The sequence below is a fragment of the Lytechinus pictus genome, chromosome 10, assembly GCF_037042905.1.
Source record: "Lytechinus pictus isolate F3 Inbred chromosome 10, Lp3.0, whole genome shotgun sequence".
Taxonomy (NCBI): domain Eukaryota; kingdom Metazoa; phylum Echinodermata; class Echinoidea; order Temnopleuroida; family Toxopneustidae; genus Lytechinus; species Lytechinus pictus.
The window spans coordinates 22,898,230-22,915,328 of record NC_087254.1 but is presented as its reverse complement, the minus strand read 5'-3'; the positions used below and the strand labels follow the sequence as shown (position 1 = coordinate 22,915,328).

Here is a 17,099-nt window from a genome sequence, read left to right as displayed (position 1 = left end):
AATTGTTTCAAGTGTAAGCTGGACTTGCCAAAGGAGACTTCTTGAAGACTATAAGTCAGAGATAACTGGACTTGGACATAAAAGCAAATTACATTGGTCTTTGTCAAAAAGGAAGGATACTGTCCGCAAGGTGCACGCCCCTACAAGTCACATGTCTAGTCACCACCCCCATCCCCTACCCCACTTGAGAACATAAATGATATCGCTTCGGAACCCCTCCCCCCAATTAGAGATTGTATTCATTATTTTCGATTTTTTCCCCCCGTCTTTTTCAATAATTGGATGTAAAAGAAAATAAAATTCTATTTACATTTACATCTTACAACACAAAAGTTAATTTAACATACAAATCATAGCGAAGAGTTCAATCTGCTTTGATGTTACTAATCGTTCCTTTGAGCAATCGCACTTCAATCAAGAGATCTTTGAGGTATTTTATCTCCTTTTCTAGGCCTTCAGCTTTGTCCTTCAATTCTCTGTTTGCATCTTCCAATACACTGAGTTCACTCATAGTAGCATCGGTTTCAGTCTTCTTCTTGACTCGATACCTCGTTGCTGCCTGTTTGTTTTGGTCGCGCTTTCTGGACTTTTTCTCAATGGGAGAAGCGTTCTTAAGTTTGGGCTTTGACCTTATTCTTTTTGCTGGAGTTGGGATTGGAGAAGGGACAGGAGATTCTTCAGGGGATGATGGCATAGATGATGAATCAATGGAACTGGGAGACTCGGGAGGATTTACATGTGGTTGCTGGATGGTCATTTGGTCATCAGGGACTGGTAGCGTAATTGTTATAACACGTGTGCCCGAGGGATCTTGAGTAGTTGAGAACTCCATACATCCCATGGCATCAAGAAGAGCAAGAGCCTGTTCTTCCAAGTTACTCATTGGTGCAGCATCAACACCAGACACCATAGGGGATGTTGGCCCTGAGGGTGGCTGAGACATCGTCTCTTCATGAACTTCTGGAGAATCAGCCAGAGCCTGTTTCTCTAGGTCTCCAGCTGGTGTAGAATCAACCCCGAAGTCCAAAGGTAATGCTGACCCAGAGGCCAGCAAGGACATTGTGTCTTGATGAAATGGAGAAGCGGGATCACTGAAGGAACTCACTGGAGACAATGCCAGCAATGCCTCAGCTGATTGATCTTCACCAGGGGAAGGAGATGTTGGAGGGACACCAATATCAACAAGGAGTTCCTTGAGTAGTTCTTCAGCAGGAAGTGGAGTTGACTTTGGAGTTGGGGAGGATGGGATTGTCATGAGGTCTGCCATAGGGATGTCCTCCTCATCCCCAAGCCATGCTGACAAAGAAACTTTCTGAGACATCCAGTCTGGAAGAGGGTCATCCGATACATCTGAGTGGGACAAGGAAAGGAACAAATTCGGTCATGATTTGCTGTGAATAGTAATTTTCAGTTCAATTAGAACCAGTCACCCTTCCATTTAGTAGAAGAATCGCCAGTCTCATTCATTTTCAGAAAGACTGGTTAAAAACTGGATCTCTACTACCCCGTATGTCAAATATCAGCTTTCTGTTGATTCTAAAATAGCCAACAAGCCGCAAGGTATTCAATTAATGCCCAAGATATTTGCCCAGAGTTACCATCGCTATTCCTGACTTACAAAATTGACATACATGTATTGTATTCAAGATTAATCACACCAGGGCTCCGTTGCAGAAAGAGTTGCGTTTAAACGCAAGTCAAAAAATCAATCGCAAGTCACAAATGCGTGCTGTTAATTGGTTGAAAATCAAGTTGCGCGTGATTTTAAGAGTTGCGATTGATTGCAACTCTTTCTGCAATGAGCCCCAGAGCATACAAGCAGTCAGGTAAAATACGGGTATTCGTGTTGTGAACTACAAGTTTATCGTATCAATTCTGTCAAAAAACAAAATATGCATCGCACCAATACAAGCCCATTAATAGTAGGAATATGTCAACAGGGTCCTACAGGGAGTGTTCTGGAAGGTCAATTAGAAGCCGACAGCTCAGTATCATACCTGATTGTGGTGAAGTAGGACCAGTAGAGCCCAAGCCTGATGATGGCTCGGTCTTCAGATGCGAGTCCAGACCAGATCCCAGATGAAGTTCTTCCTCATCCGGTAGCTGCCCCCACAAAGAGGCATTGTCGCTGAAGAGCGACATAATCTCTGATTCTTTTATGAATTCCATCTTGATGGTTTATGTGATACGATGATATAGAACTTGGTGTGGTCGTTTGCTGTTGTATCTCAGTGGAATGTATCCCAGTGAGCTGTGCATCAGATGCGAAGAAGCCATTTTGGAGTCTGTGGAAGGGACATAATAATTGTAATTTGTTGAAACAAATAGTTTTAAAGGACAAGTTCACCCCAACATAAAGTTAATTTGAATAAGAGAAAAATCCAACAAGCACAACACTGAAAATTTCATCAAAATCGGATGTAAAATAAGAGTTATGACATATTAAAGTTTCGCTTAATTTCACATAACAGTTACAGTATACGCACATCCTGGGAGGTATGCGAATGAGGAGACTGATGACATCATCCACTCACTATTTCTTTTGTATTTTATTACATGAAATATTCTAATTTTCTCCTCATGGTAGAGTGAAACAACTCTTAATTCCCCCTGAACATGTGGAATTAGCAATGTTTCATACTACATGGTTCAGTCAACTTTGTCCTTATTGTTATATCTGCAAAATATTTATTGTATAGGCCCTAGATCTAATTCAAACAATAAAAAACAAAAAGAAAAAGTGAGTGACAAACATTATCAGCCGACTCATTTGCATGACACTGATCACTGTTTCGTGAAAAATAAGCGAAACTTTAAAATGCCATTAGATCTACTTTATTTTACATCTGATTTTGATGAAATTTTCAGCGTTATGCTAGTCTATTCATTTTCTGGGGTGAACTTGTTAAGGAACAGGCTATTAAACTAGGAATAGAGTCACAAAGTTAAACATTTTGAGCTGCTAGTCATGAGGGACCCCCCCCACAATCAATATTTTTACACTTTATATTTGAAAACCCACACACCAGTGCAGTGCATGCAGGGGGTAAAAATAAACCCTCTACTTGTAGCCCATTTACTTTAGGGTCTACATAAAGTTTGGGCTCAAAACCCTTAAGAAAAGTTCTGATTTTAACTCGAGTTTAATCGTGGGAAAAATCATGGTGCGTGTGACAGTGCAATGGCTAACCCAGGGAGCTCCGGCCCGCGATGTTAGGATTCTGTGTCACGATAGACCTTCATCCATATAATCGAGGCAAGTGCATAAATTATTTTTTTTGCTAATTGCTATTGCAAACCCATTCTACCCTATTTTGGAGAGTACCCGCTGCCTATTACACGGATGAGTCCTGAGCTCCAGCCTGCTTCGCAGGCCGGAGCTCCCTGACCCTGGACATGCTAGATATGCAATGGCATGCCATCCCGGATTCCCTGAAGATGGAGGACGAGTGGTATGACTTTAATCTCTTTAACGTTAGGGGCCTCTTGCCATACTTTTGTTAGGCCCCTAACTTGCTAAGCCTACTATTTTATATTTATAGGGCCTAAATGTTAGTTACCGGTATGGTGAGACTACCACATATCGACCACCTCTTTTGAAACCGACCACCTTGCGCGCGTTAAAATTATTGCGTATTACAAACGATACGCACGGGGGGGGGGGGGGGGGGGGGTAGGTGCAGTGTCCATAGAAACGGTAAGAATCGATTTTACGAGAAAAAAAGAAGCAACAAAATTCAAAAAGTAAAAATTTAGTAGAATTAATCAAAATTGTATTGACCAGACCCAAACCCCGCTGAAAAACAAAGAAATCCGATAAGAAACGGCTTTAGAACAAATATCTGTCATCAATCATCGAATCATGTGCCAGAGCTCGCAATGGAATTGGAAGTAGTGAGACGATAATTTAGCATGTTGACATCATACTAATCATACTCATAGAACTGATTTTGAAGAGTAAAAATATTTCGCCCCCGCGACAAGATTCGGCAGTAAACTTGGCGTATCGCGGGTGTTCGGTTTCAAAAGACGGGTGCAAATGTAAAATTGTCTATTCATTGTTCGTCGATATATACGCGGATTGAATCGGAGTCGCCGAGCGAAACATGGGAATCTGATCTGCTCAATTTTCTGCACAAATGAGACGAAAACTGGGTAAAATTGATGAATATTTTCGCAGATACGATGCTTAGAAGATTAGGTGGTCGATAAGGGGTAGGCCTAGTTCCAACCCTACATTGAACTTGAAAATGGAATCACCCCCCCCCCCCCTGCCCTGGTCATGCTGCCTTGCTGGTGCTGGCCCGTCATGACAACCAAATATTATATTATTTCTAACGATCTAATAATTGTTAGGCTAGGCCCCGGGGGGGGGGGCACTCAGTATATAATGCATAGTGGGTATGTGCCGCGGAGGGGACCCCCATTTTTACACTCAAATTTCCGTTCCAAGGCATAGCATTTCCTTCTTATCGAGAAAAAAAGAAGAAAGTAATCCGTTCCAAAGCTACGCATATTTTTCGTTACGCCGTTCCGGTCGCATTGATCTGCTACAAGGAGCTGCAATTTTGGTGAAAAGCGGCCGTAGAGCGCTTTTCGACCATCGCCTAAGCGCGAGCGCACCCGGCGGAGGCCGCGCTAGCTGCGTCATGCACGATTGCCCGTTCCATAGGGATGCATACGCACTCACAGAGATACGGAGATCCGTTCCGAGGACCCCCGTTTTCACAAACATTTGTAGTTCCAAAGCCCGTTCCGAGGACCCTCCTTTTTACAATAAGCCCGCTCCAAGGCCCCCGTTTTTTGCCTCGCCCGCGGCACACCCCTACCACTTTTTTGGTCGAGTGCCCCCCCCCGGGGCTAGGCTAGATCTTTACATAGCCTAGATCGAGACTAGACTAACGTTAGATATGTCTCACTCTCTTGTAATGATTTGGGGCCCTGGGGGTGTTTTATTTTTTAAAATTATTTTTTCTGTTTTCTCCTAAGTTAGTCCTAACGTAACTTAAGGCAATAGGGTAAGGCTAATGCCTGGCATAATTAATGCCACGCGGCAAAAAAAAATTGCTAAGCCTAAACTAAAGACGTCCCACATCAAAATTCATGCACTCGCTCAACCAAAACAACACACAGATATTCAATTTAAATAAAAATAGACTTACGCCATGTTGTATGATGCAATTCGTTGCGAATTGCAGAGCAAGGGTTGCAAAAATTCAGAATTCAAACCGCCATTTTGCCCAATATTTTCTCAATATATATGGATGAATGAATGAACGAGCAGGAAATGTGGTCGAGGCGCGCCAGGACTCGTTAATAAAAAAGGCTGTCGACCGAATCACTAAGAATGAAAGGAATATTAATGCGCAAATGGATCTTACGTCTTTTAAAAACTGACAAATAATATCAAGAAAAGATGACATTGTAGCCTATGTCTTGCATATAATAAGCGATTTTGCAATTCGTTTTAATAAATGAAAGGACACCATCTTGCATTCAATGATATATTTAAAAATACATTTCTTTGTCGTATGTATAATACTACCAAGTGTGTAAATAGGCATTAAGATTGCATCAGCTTTTCCTCGCAGCTCGATGAAGCGAAAACTTTGCTTTACGTACTATGTAGCGGCCCATTTCATTGGCCATGAACGATAATCGTCACAAAAGTCACTTACGACATATGCCTCAAAATAACTGTGTACGACTCCGGTTTGAGGCGGTCGTGTTATTCCGATTTTGACTTTGAGATAACCTTCATCAGAGGTAGTATATATCTGATCATTTATCAATCCTTCATTCAAACCGGTAGCCTACGTACCCTTTTCATCATAAGCACATTATTTAGAAAAGATTTACATAAAAGAATTTTCAAAAGCAGAATATTATGAAAAAGAAACTAAGACAACCCATCCTTTTGTTTCAGGGATAGTACGCCCCAAGGATTTGGGGCCGGGGAGCTAGTGGGGGCTTTACTTTTGCTGCATGCAGTCTCTTTTTAATATATATATATACTAAAAGTTACGTTTGCTGCAGTCTCTTTTTTATATATATATATATATTAAAAAGAGAGAGAGATATATATATATATATATATATTTAAGAAATGTTTGGACTGGGGTAATTAAGTTGTGCCAGCCAACATGGGGCAAGTTCAGCCATGGTAATTCTTATGGTAATGTATATGATAAATAAACAAACCTTAAAAAGCCATCAATATGCAGGCAGAAAGGAGCAAATTTACATGACTGTTCTCTTTCTTTTAGAGGATGTATGCTGGTTCTTCCCCCGTACATTTTGTGCATAGATTTTGTGGCTAAACTTACCCCAGAAGGTGGCTCAACTTAATTACCCCACAGATGGGGCAAGTTGAGCCATTTGACATCTCTTTTTTCAAAGGTGACAATGACTTTCAGTGTGGGGATAGAAAATTAGGTATGGGTGAAAAATATTTCAGAAGAGTTAAATTTTAAGGCAAGGTACTTACTTCTACAAGACTTTTAGTCATATCAGTTCTAACAAGCAAATATCAAAAAGTGTCACAACTTACCCCGCCTTCCCCTATTGTTTAAATTCTTATTGCCTTCACTAAAATTTAAACCCTGTGATTTTTGTTGTTGTTGTTATCTTATGTTCTTTTTATGTTAATCAGTGTCAGGGTTTGTATTCAATAAACTGAATTTTTACTATAGCAAATTAATTTGTACCATAAAATACATACAATCATTTGTTAATTTTAATTAAGCCCAGACAAAAGTCAACGGAAAACTCAATTTTTGGAATCGGAAGCAATATTGATAAATGGACCTAAAGTTGACTTGTAATTGATTGCAAGTTCCTTGAGATGAATCCAGAAAATCACATGTGAAACCAAAGAGAAAGAAAACATTGACAAAGGTAGGAATTAATAAGGTAAAGAATGTATATCTTTATTCATAACATGCATATTATGTTTCTTTTTTGTGTGTACTTCTTTGCAAGTACAAATTTAAATTTGCTTCAAAAAACATAACTAATCATGACATGACGAAAAAACAACTCTACAGAATATACAAGCAAGTGAAACATCATACATCACATCTCACAATTAAATGAGACAAGATAAAAAGTAAAACAACACATCTACCAGCTTTCTCTTCCAAGCTACATAAAAATATCTGAGGCAAATAAAACTGCCACATCTTTGCTATTTCCAATAAAACACATCTTCATCTCAGAAAGTCTCTATAGTTAGTAAACGAGGAAAAGAGTACAATATATCGTTCACCAATTTAATTGGTGAAATACGTAAGAAGTTACATGGTTTGGCGAATACTGAATACGGCTCAGGAATTAAACAAATTCTAGATTCTCTTCTCATATTAATATCAAACCAAACACATAAAATCTTCCATTCAATCCCACCACCCTCCTCCTCTCATAATCAGGGTATATTTCTCACCTTTCAAGCAATGGTTAGCATAAATCAAGTCAAATATTAGGCAAATATATTGAATCATATATTTACATGTCGTATCATTTCTTCAGAATTAGAATTTGTAAATGTGAAGGTTTTATTCGTTTTTCAAAAAACAAAGAAACCCCACTTTTGTACAATATTCAGCTTTAAAGGTAGTACCACGAGGTGAACTCTACAAACAGCTGGCTGGAAAGCACGTCCGTTCTGAAGATATCAACCAATCAGGTGAATAAGCTCGGTATGAACTTGTACCCAGCAATCCATAGATTCCACTTCTCTCTGGATTTCCCTATATAACACTACATTAAAGTGGACGCTGTTCTCATTATACTTTTAAAACTAGTTTACTGGAAATTGGTTCAGGAAACCAGTTTGGAAGATCACTTTGCTTGTGTTCCCATTTGATCAGTTTTCAAAACCACTTCACATGGCCACAACAAGTCGCCTTGTTGCTATAAGATCGCTTAAAAAACCGCTTCGACTGTTCTCTTTACACATTAAACTAGTTTCCGCTAAACAAGTTTTAGTTGATATGTTTGTCATTTTGCCTCCGACGAAGATTCTGCTAGGATCGAAAGCTTAGGCCCCTTTTTGACTTTCTAAACTAGTTTTAGGGCGGTAATGAAAACAGGGTCGTAGTTTCTTGAACTTGGTATTCTGATGGTGTTTTGCTAAGCTGACATATTTGTATGTTACGCACGGCTTGTGCCTCCTCTTGGGTGCTACCAGACTCTAAAACCATTTTTTATTCGCATCAGCTAGAGTTTAAATTTTATCTTTTGAGAACGAAAATAGTTTCATGATTTGTCAGGTAGAATTACAGGACATTAAGTGCCAATATGTTTCAAATGGAAAAGATTCAGGTATCTCACCTATAACAAGGCCTGGGGAACATTTCATGAAAGGACTTGTGAGATGTTTTATCTGACAAGTCTCATTTTATCCAATGGTTACCATAGTAACAGTGCTTCTCAGCCAATCAAAACCAAGGAAAGTTGTCAGGTCTGACAACTTACCGGACAAAGTGTTCATGAAACGCTCCCTGGTAACAACTCATGCATGAACAGTACATAACCTCTGAATAGCTTTATCAACCAGCAACCCTGGTATTACATGCTTCTATTATTTATGAAGCTACAAACATGTAGCATATTTGGCTAACATCAAAGTGTAAATACCCTCTGCATCTTAAGGCCCTGTCACATCATTCCATGCAAGCCTTGTAGGTGAGTTGCGGGCAATCACCCGCAACTCGCCGCAGCAAAGTTTTGAGCATGTTTCAAAAATATTCTGCGTGCAAATCAGATTTGCATGTGTTTCTGTGGGCAACTGCATGTGAGATAAGCGCGAGATACTGTCAATGAGGTTGACTTGCGGGCAACCCGAGGGTATCGAAAGGGTAGCAAAATTGGTCACCCGAAAAGCTTGCACGAAACGATGTGACGGGGCTTTTAATAACAATATAAGCCTGAGGAGAAGGGAAGATAGATTTGACACATCTAAATAACAAAATATAAACAGTACTGATATCTCTTTCCTTAAAAAAAAACTAATTCTTCAGAATACTGTATCATAAATACATGTACATGCCATAACAATGTAATTTTCAATAAAATGAATTTAAAGAACAAAATAGCTTTTAAAAGGGTAACTGTTTTATCCTTCCTCATGAATAAATTTTAGACTATGTCATTAAAACTCACATACATGGGCAAATATACTAATCTATAATATAATTTTTTCCACTAAATGTAAAATGATCACATATAAGAGATACTACATCATGCCATGTTTAACCCATGTATCAAAGATGATATTGGCCGATCAAGATAAAACAGGTAAGTGAAATCACTTTCAGTCCATTAAAAAATATATACTGGAAAGTTTAAAACGATGACATTAAGAATGAATTGCAAAATAAAAGAGCAAAGCTCACACCCTAGAATGTGTCAGGGGAGATGATTGGGGGGGGGGTATGTCTCTGTGAAAATTTCACTTTTAACGAGGATACACCATTCAGATTATCTTTCACATGAAATAAAATCATGGCCAACAAGCACCATTATCATCCATCAAATAAATACAATCAAACCTCAACTTCATCAATATTGAAAGACGACCTGTCAACAAGGACCTTACTTCTGTTCCTTACTTATCTCATCAAATTTTTCATAGAACTTATGGAATATGTGAGGGGTGAAGTCATTATTCCCATTATTCAGACATCAACATGTGTAATGGCCACCGCACACCTTACGACTGTTCGCGATCCGATTTTGGAACAAATCGCATTTTGCTCATTTTCTGAAAATGTGAATGGAACATATCATTTTATTTGAGATTAAAATTAATTGAAAGAATCCTAATATAACCATTTAGAAAGATTGCAAGCCTCTATTTTGTAGTAAAGGCCAAAATAGTTTCAAATTGTAGCCAATCGTATGACTGCTATGACGTCATTACGACTAGATATTAAATTTGCTTTTATTCTAAGGATGAAAGCATAGTCACAGATTTGAACATAGGTATTCTTAAGATGATTTTGAACATTTGACAGTAAGATATTCCAAGTCTCAATATTAGCATCAAATTCTACTACGTTTTATTCTGAAATCGGGTCGCAGACCAATCGTAAGGTGTGCGGTCGCCTTAAGGGATCTGAAAATTGTTAGGGTCAATTGCATCAAATCTGTTGCTAAAAATCACAGAGAGTTTGTTACCTTACAGTTGTAGCTAAGACCAAACTGCTTCATTCTAGACCAGGGCCCGGTAACACAAAGCTACGAAAATGATTGTATAGTTGATTTGTATTGATGATTCAATAGCATGATCAATATGAAACCAGTCCAACTATCAAGTGCTAAGCTACGTGTAACAGAGCCCTGTTCCAATATCAATACTGCTCTGGAGACAAGATCCAATATACTAGCCAGCAAACACAACAAGCAATTAAGGACCTTAAAAAAAAAAATCAAAACCATTTCCCACAAGTTTGAGAACGATATAAAACATTATCGAAACATTTTTGACATGTTGAAAACCCTTTTCCACACATTCTGAAAACATTTTGTGTTTGCTGAGCAGTTGCTATGTCAGAGAAATTGGGACCAGTATTTTTCTTTACGTCACTGGAGCAACTGTCACATATGGATATGTCATACAAGCAATGTTGGCCAGTGAGGTTTCTTTTAAGAGAATCCGGTATTTCCAGGCATGTTGTAAGTTAACTATTCCAATCAATTGTAAACGTCAATCAAATACATATTGACAGACCCACTTACAATTACAGAAACTAAATCTATCCTATTTTTGCAAGTAGAACCTAAGTAAGCAACTGAAAGTTTGCAATTAATTACACAACTTATGACTGATTTATGAACCTCATGTTCACATAAAATTTTGCAAGTTAACAATGCCCCCCTCAGTTAATACCATGAAAGCATATTACAAGTGGGCTGTTGACACCCTCTGTTTTAAAATTTGATAAATTCTTGACAGCTCTAAAAAGAAATACATTTGACTTATGCTATAAGTGGCAACCTTCTTTTTCCAAGAAAGTTTTCTACAGGACATAGGAGACTGTTTTCAAACAATATGAGATTACCACCATTGCCATCATTCTAAAATACAGCTGCTCAGAGCTATCCTCAAAATGTTTCAATATTGAGATTCAAAGTTTAAATAGCCCACTGATGATAGTCACAATATGACAGAAAGCATTTGTGCCACTTCAAAATGATCATCATCAGATATTGTTCATTGTCATTGTTATCATGGGTCAGATAAATCTGGAAAAAAAAAACTAGATCCTAAATCAAAATAATAATGCAGTTTCAAATCTAATAATAGTCAAAGTGATTTCATCATCATGATCTTAAAGTCACAAATAGACAGGGGGGGGGGGACTTGAGTTGCTTCACATAATGACAACAATAACAACAACCCACAAAAAATACAGCTGCTTTATAACACATGATGAATCATATATACCTGAAGGTTTAAACACTCATTAAAGCTACTTAGAACAAGATAATATACTTCTTTAAAACAACAATATGATTATCATGCAAATATACGGTCACATAACAAAAATATAATATAAATCATTGCCTAATGGACATGAACATCCCTATGTTCTAACATCTAAACATAGCGATCGGGTGAACATCATAAATGATTTGCTTTTTATAATTGTGTTTTGAGAGGAGGGTAATTTTATTGTGTATCATTCTAATACTTACTTTTTGAAATGTATGTCCCTCTGTTAACCAAACTATTTTAATCTTACCAACCCCATACAGATTAATAAGGGAAAAGGTTCATTTAGATGGTTCTACATTATTGACAAAGCTTCCTTCAGATGACAAAACACATGTTAAATAAAAATCATGTGAATAAGTTGCATTATCCTGCTAAATCGTTAAATAAATGCTAGTGATTAGTGAAAAGGGTTCTTTATTTCAATAAATAATGATAATAAATAAATAATAATAATGATAATAATAATAATAAATGAAGTCTAGAAAATAAGATGCTACATTCTCCCAATATAAAGATCATGCACTTATCATAATTGCATCTATCATGAATTAGATCAAGTCCCCTAGAAAGGATGTGAATTCTATGTCCCTTGGTTGTGGCATTCATAATGCTTCGACATTAATACCACAATTATGGCGGGGAAAAGGGGGGAGGGGGGGTACTTCTAAGAATATGAAGAATAATCCAGGTCAGGTGAAATGTTGTTTGAGTTTTGCACATTATAGCCATGCTAATGAACAACATTATGCATTGAATCATAAGGATGAACAGTATACATTATTTACTGTATTCTATTAGCTATTTTTTACCAAACAATATTCATCCTTTATTCTGAAAGATGCAAATTACAAATGAACTCACTTAACCCTGAACAATATGAAGTATCACCTTTTTAGTTTACATCGTTATCGTAATGTAAGAAATCTTTAATAGCAAGGTTTTGAATACTTCAACGCTGTAATGTGTAATTATTCATATTTCATAATCATATGTGCCTGGAAGCGGCAAATGTTACACTTTTAACATCAGAGACTTGAAATCAACTTGTAATAACTTACAACATTGATTCACTGGAAGGGGGTAGGGAGTAGGAAAACATGTCTGATTAATCTTCAATTTCAAGCCACCAATGTGTTCACTTCACAATGTCTGATTAGTCAATATGACTAAGTATTCTGTGTTAAAAAAATATTGAATTTGAGTAATTTGAGAATTTGAGTAAACTGGGAGTTTCCCCAAATCTGTGTTTCACTGGTTTAATTCTAAATTTCAAAGTACTCTTGACTTCACAAGAACATAACACGAGTGTCATCACTGTAGCCATTTTCCTTGGTTTAATTTTCAACGTGAAAGTACCCTTTATTTCATGAGAAAAGTATACTAATGTATCATTTTCCTCAGTTTCATTTTTAATGTGAAAATACTCATAACTTCACAATTGTATACTAGTGTAATACCTGGAGATAGCTAAACATTACTTTCAAGAATGTTATTCAACTACTTGTCACAAGATATCAGTCACCTAATCCTCCACAACAAGCGTACAGTTGAACAAAATTATAAATGATATAATAAATACTAGATACCGGTAAATATAACATGATGATGCACCTAGCTGAGGGGGAAGGAAAGCAGCATGGATATGGAAGAATGATGGAGAGGATTTTGTATCATATAAAATATGACCTACCTCTGGGGGTTCGCTAGCATGGATTGAAGGATACACTGTGGTATGTACTTGACAATAATCTCAAAATAAACATCAACAAATCAAACAATGATGTGATACTGATACTGAAACACCACCATTTGAAACAATAATAAACAAGTCTGATACCTCCGATCTACTTTACACCCCCTTTTCTATCACAAATAATCTTGCAATACCCCCTTTTCTATCACAAATGTTCTTGCAATTATTACCTCACGACAAAATTAACATAGAACAGAACATCAAGACATGAAATCAAAGTGAGGAAGTTGAAAATGTGATGTTTGGTTCTTACCACACCACAGACAAACCCTCTAAACCTAGGCGCATCCTGGTTAGAGGCAGGAAGGTGCATCCTCTATAGTAAGATGGGTATGGGAACACAACCAAGAACTTATCTTGAAGTTAGGATGTCAAATGCTCCCTACTTCAGAAATTATCCTACAGTAAAAAGGGAGGTGAAATAACCCCTATCCCTGTAACTAATCATCCCCTACCAACAAAATTAGCTTTCAATATTAAAAAGAGGATGGAAATGCCCTCTAGTCCACCAAAGGACCTATCCTACTGCAAGAGGGGTGCATGGATAATGCCTCCTATGGTACTTGCAAGAATGACCTTGACCCCTGGAAGTATCCACAGGAAGAGAGGTGCAGAGATACCCCATACTCCAGGACTTAATCTTCAGTAATGTAGATGCAGAGTTACCCTGACCCCCAAGACTTATCCTACAATAAGAAGGGTGCAGGTATACCCCCTTACCCAAGGAACTATCCCCCTGTCAGAGGGGCACAGAAATGCCCCCAGTTATGCCACAGTCAGAGGGGTGCCGGCACCACCACATTGGTCTTGTTGTTGACTTGTATGTGGCATACAGGACATTCACTGACTGTTGTTGCGCATGATGAGCAAAGGGCTAAGTGTTGGCAGGGTCCTACCACAACGCTACGTTCTCTGTCGTGACACAGGCAGCAAGTGAAGTTTTCTCTTATATGTAACACCTGAAAGATAAAATCAAGAAAGAAATATTTCACACATCACAGAATAATGCTTGTTTTTCTTATTCTCTTTCTTCCTTTTCATCCCAGCTAGCACATAGACATTTTCTGAATCTTTTCTGCTTTTACTTTCCAGTCTAAGGACCTTTTTGTGAATGTTCTAAAACATATTAGCTGGGTTGTTTCCCAAGAAATTCAGAAAATACTTTTGTTTTCCCGACATCCACAAAGTACTAATATTATGTCCAAATCCAAGGTGACTATCTCAACAGTTGAAGCCACTATACTGCATCATGATGAGACTATTCGTGTGTAACAAAAAGTAATCAAAATTTACAGAACTAACCCACGATATATCATAATTGTAATATTTAAATTAGTAAAGAATGGCCAGAGTTTCTTAAACCAAGTAGCCATTTATTCAATAAATGAATTGGCTATAAGGGAACCACCGTATCTTTCTTCTGGTACGCGTGGTTTGCATGTCACTGCAACAGGCCCCCTAAGCAGTCTACCAGCTGGGTGCTCTTAGCCATGGTGTATGCCAAATCTTGATTATTTGCTGCCTTTTTTAATAGATAGTTAATTACTTTAATTTTGTGTAAAAAGTTCCAATATTGTTGACTGTACACCAGGACGAGATTTCTTTTACTTTTGACAAACTCAATAAATTCTTCTAAAACAATGTTATTTTGTAAGAGCGCTACATAAATGAACATATTATCATTATGCTTTTAAAATATCAGACAGTCTGTGGTAGTTGCAGACTGTTGTGCCCAGCTGCTGGTGTATAGCTTGATTATGCATCTACTTAATTTACGATGCTACCGGAATAGCCAGATTGAGATGATTTTAAAACAAGCATAAGCCAGATTTGCAACTTCATTCAAATTTGCATTAGCACAAAATAGCGCAAAATCATTGTAAAATAAAGGCAACACAAATATTTCTTATTTCTTAACTACAAATTTAGAAAGACGTGTTCACACTCACCTTTTCAACCCTTTCTAAATCCAGTTTGAGCTGTAATTGTAATTGTTTAAGCTTGGTCACGGGTAAATTTGTCAGTTCAGCTACCTTATTTAGCACATGTAAATGTGGTCCTCCTGATAAACCTTCTATCTCTTGCTTTAGTATTCTAGATTCATTGAATGCCTGCAAGGAAGAAACACAATGGATGATCATACGGTGTGATGCTCTGATATAAGGCATGTCTTGGTCTATGAAGAGTGTACTAATTGTTTGCCATGCTCATCTCAACTGACTGTACATACACATTCTTCAGCTCTACAGTGGCATATCTAAGATGGAAGAGCAGGGGGCACGTACCGGGGGGGGGGGGGGGCACAACAAGACATTCTTGAAAGTTTGATGTACAGGGATGTCACTCAAGAATTGATTTATCTTTCAAGTTTGAAAATCATTATGTACGCCCAAAAATGTTTTTTCTATGGCTGAATACGAGTTGATAAAGTCTGAAAGATGACATCTCTGAATTTAATGAATTACCACGATCTAACGGATCAAATGTTGGAAAGATTCTAGATTTCAGGTCATGCCCCATGTGTATTTCAGTTTGTTTGTTGTTTTTATTGTGCAATGCGAAGATACATCACTGCAGTTCTATAAAGACATTCCATGCACGAACTGTAACAATAAAAGCAGTCCATCAAGAGTGTCTATTAAATAGTTCTCTGACTTGAAGCATACATTTATTTGTATTCTAAAGTGAGAACATGTAGCTATTGTTTGCCTATTTCATCTTGAGTAACAATGTGCATAACTAAAACAATCAAGTATTTCATTGCATTACAGGTTTTACAGGTTTTGTCATGTAACAGTGCTAATTTTCACTTTCTTTTTAAGAATTTGTCTAGATGTTTATTATCACCAGAAAAATACATCTTCAATAAGTAAACTGAGTCACTACAAAAATGGCAGAAAAAAGCAAGACAATGGTTATAAAGTAAGCATACTATGAAACAATGCACATAAAAGGACTACAAAATATAAATACTGGGTGCACTGAAATAACAATACAGACAATTTAATGCTCCCAATGCATAAACATTGATTCTAACAAAGGTGATAAACATTATACATGTAACATTATACATGTATATGATATGAGGGGGTGATTCACCATCACATAAATCAGTGTCAAACAATGATTTTATCTAACTTAAAATGGATTTTAGCTTAATTGGTAGACCACTCCTAAGTGTCTCATGCAAGTTTAACAGGTCAGAACAAGTGCATATTTGTTAGTCAAGACAAGATCGAAAATCAACTATAGTTCTATTCACTCTTAAACATGCTATTCCTATTCAGTATAGACCAACAAATTTGGGTGAATTTTAATCAACAAATCTGGCCCCATCTAACAAAGAGTTGTGACTGATCCAATCAACCACAAGTATGGAGAGCCAGCCACGTCAACAGCTAAAATGCATGTTTGTTTAAAAATGTTTTCTAAACATGATGTATACTAATACATTCATTGTTGTCTTGACAATTTGATGTACTCTTTTTTGTTTACAAAAGAACTTTGTGCAAATTTTGGTAGGAAAATTATGACAATGATGGATTTCCATACAGTTGAGATTGATCGAATCAATCGCAACTCTTTGTAAAATGGGACCCCAGGAATTGAAGAATTTCCGATGACTGATGATTTATGAATTGACATACCAACACATCTTATTTATTGCACAGTTCATTGGATGTCCTTTTTTCTTAGGTTTGGAAGCACCACTATATCTGACGAACGACATTCTGGTGAATACTTTAATGTATGATTGGCAAGCTACTATTATTATGATCCATTTACATAATTTGAAAAAAAATATGGGTATAGTATAACATTCACATGATATCAAAATGAATGAAA

The 17,099-nt window shown here is 37.3% G+C and overlaps 2 protein-coding genes across 3 annotated transcripts in view; both read right to left on the bottom strand.

Annotated features, from left to right (window-relative positions):
- Positions 1-264: 264 nt before the first annotated feature.
- LOC129269311 (cyclic AMP-dependent transcription factor ATF-4-like) lies at positions 265-5,535 on the bottom strand. Its single transcript, XM_054906804.2, has 3 exons — positions 5,163-5,535; positions 1,998-2,285; positions 265-1,350 (listed from the first exon to the last, which is right to left on the bottom strand). Exons 2-3 carry the CDS (start codon positions 2,167-2,169, stop codon positions 365-367), a joined length of 1,158 nt encoding a protein of 385 aa, XP_054762779.2. The 5' UTR covers positions 2,170-2,285; positions 5,163-5,535; the 3' UTR covers positions 265-364.
- Positions 5,536-12,652: 7,117 nt separating this feature from the next.
- LOC129269309 (RING finger protein unkempt homolog) overlaps positions 12,653-17,099 on the bottom strand; it is a 28,840-nt gene continuing 24,393 nt past the window's right edge. For both annotated transcript variants that reach the window (XM_054906802.2, XM_054906803.2), the window contains 2 exons: positions 15,203-15,364; positions 12,653-14,212 (listed from right to left, as the gene is read on the bottom strand). In XM_054906802.2, coding sequence (XP_054762777.1) covers positions 14,030-14,212; positions 15,203-15,364 — 345 coding nt within the window. In that variant the 3' untranslated portion in view covers positions 12,653-14,029. The remainder of the gene's footprint in view (positions 14,213-15,202; positions 15,365-17,099) is intronic.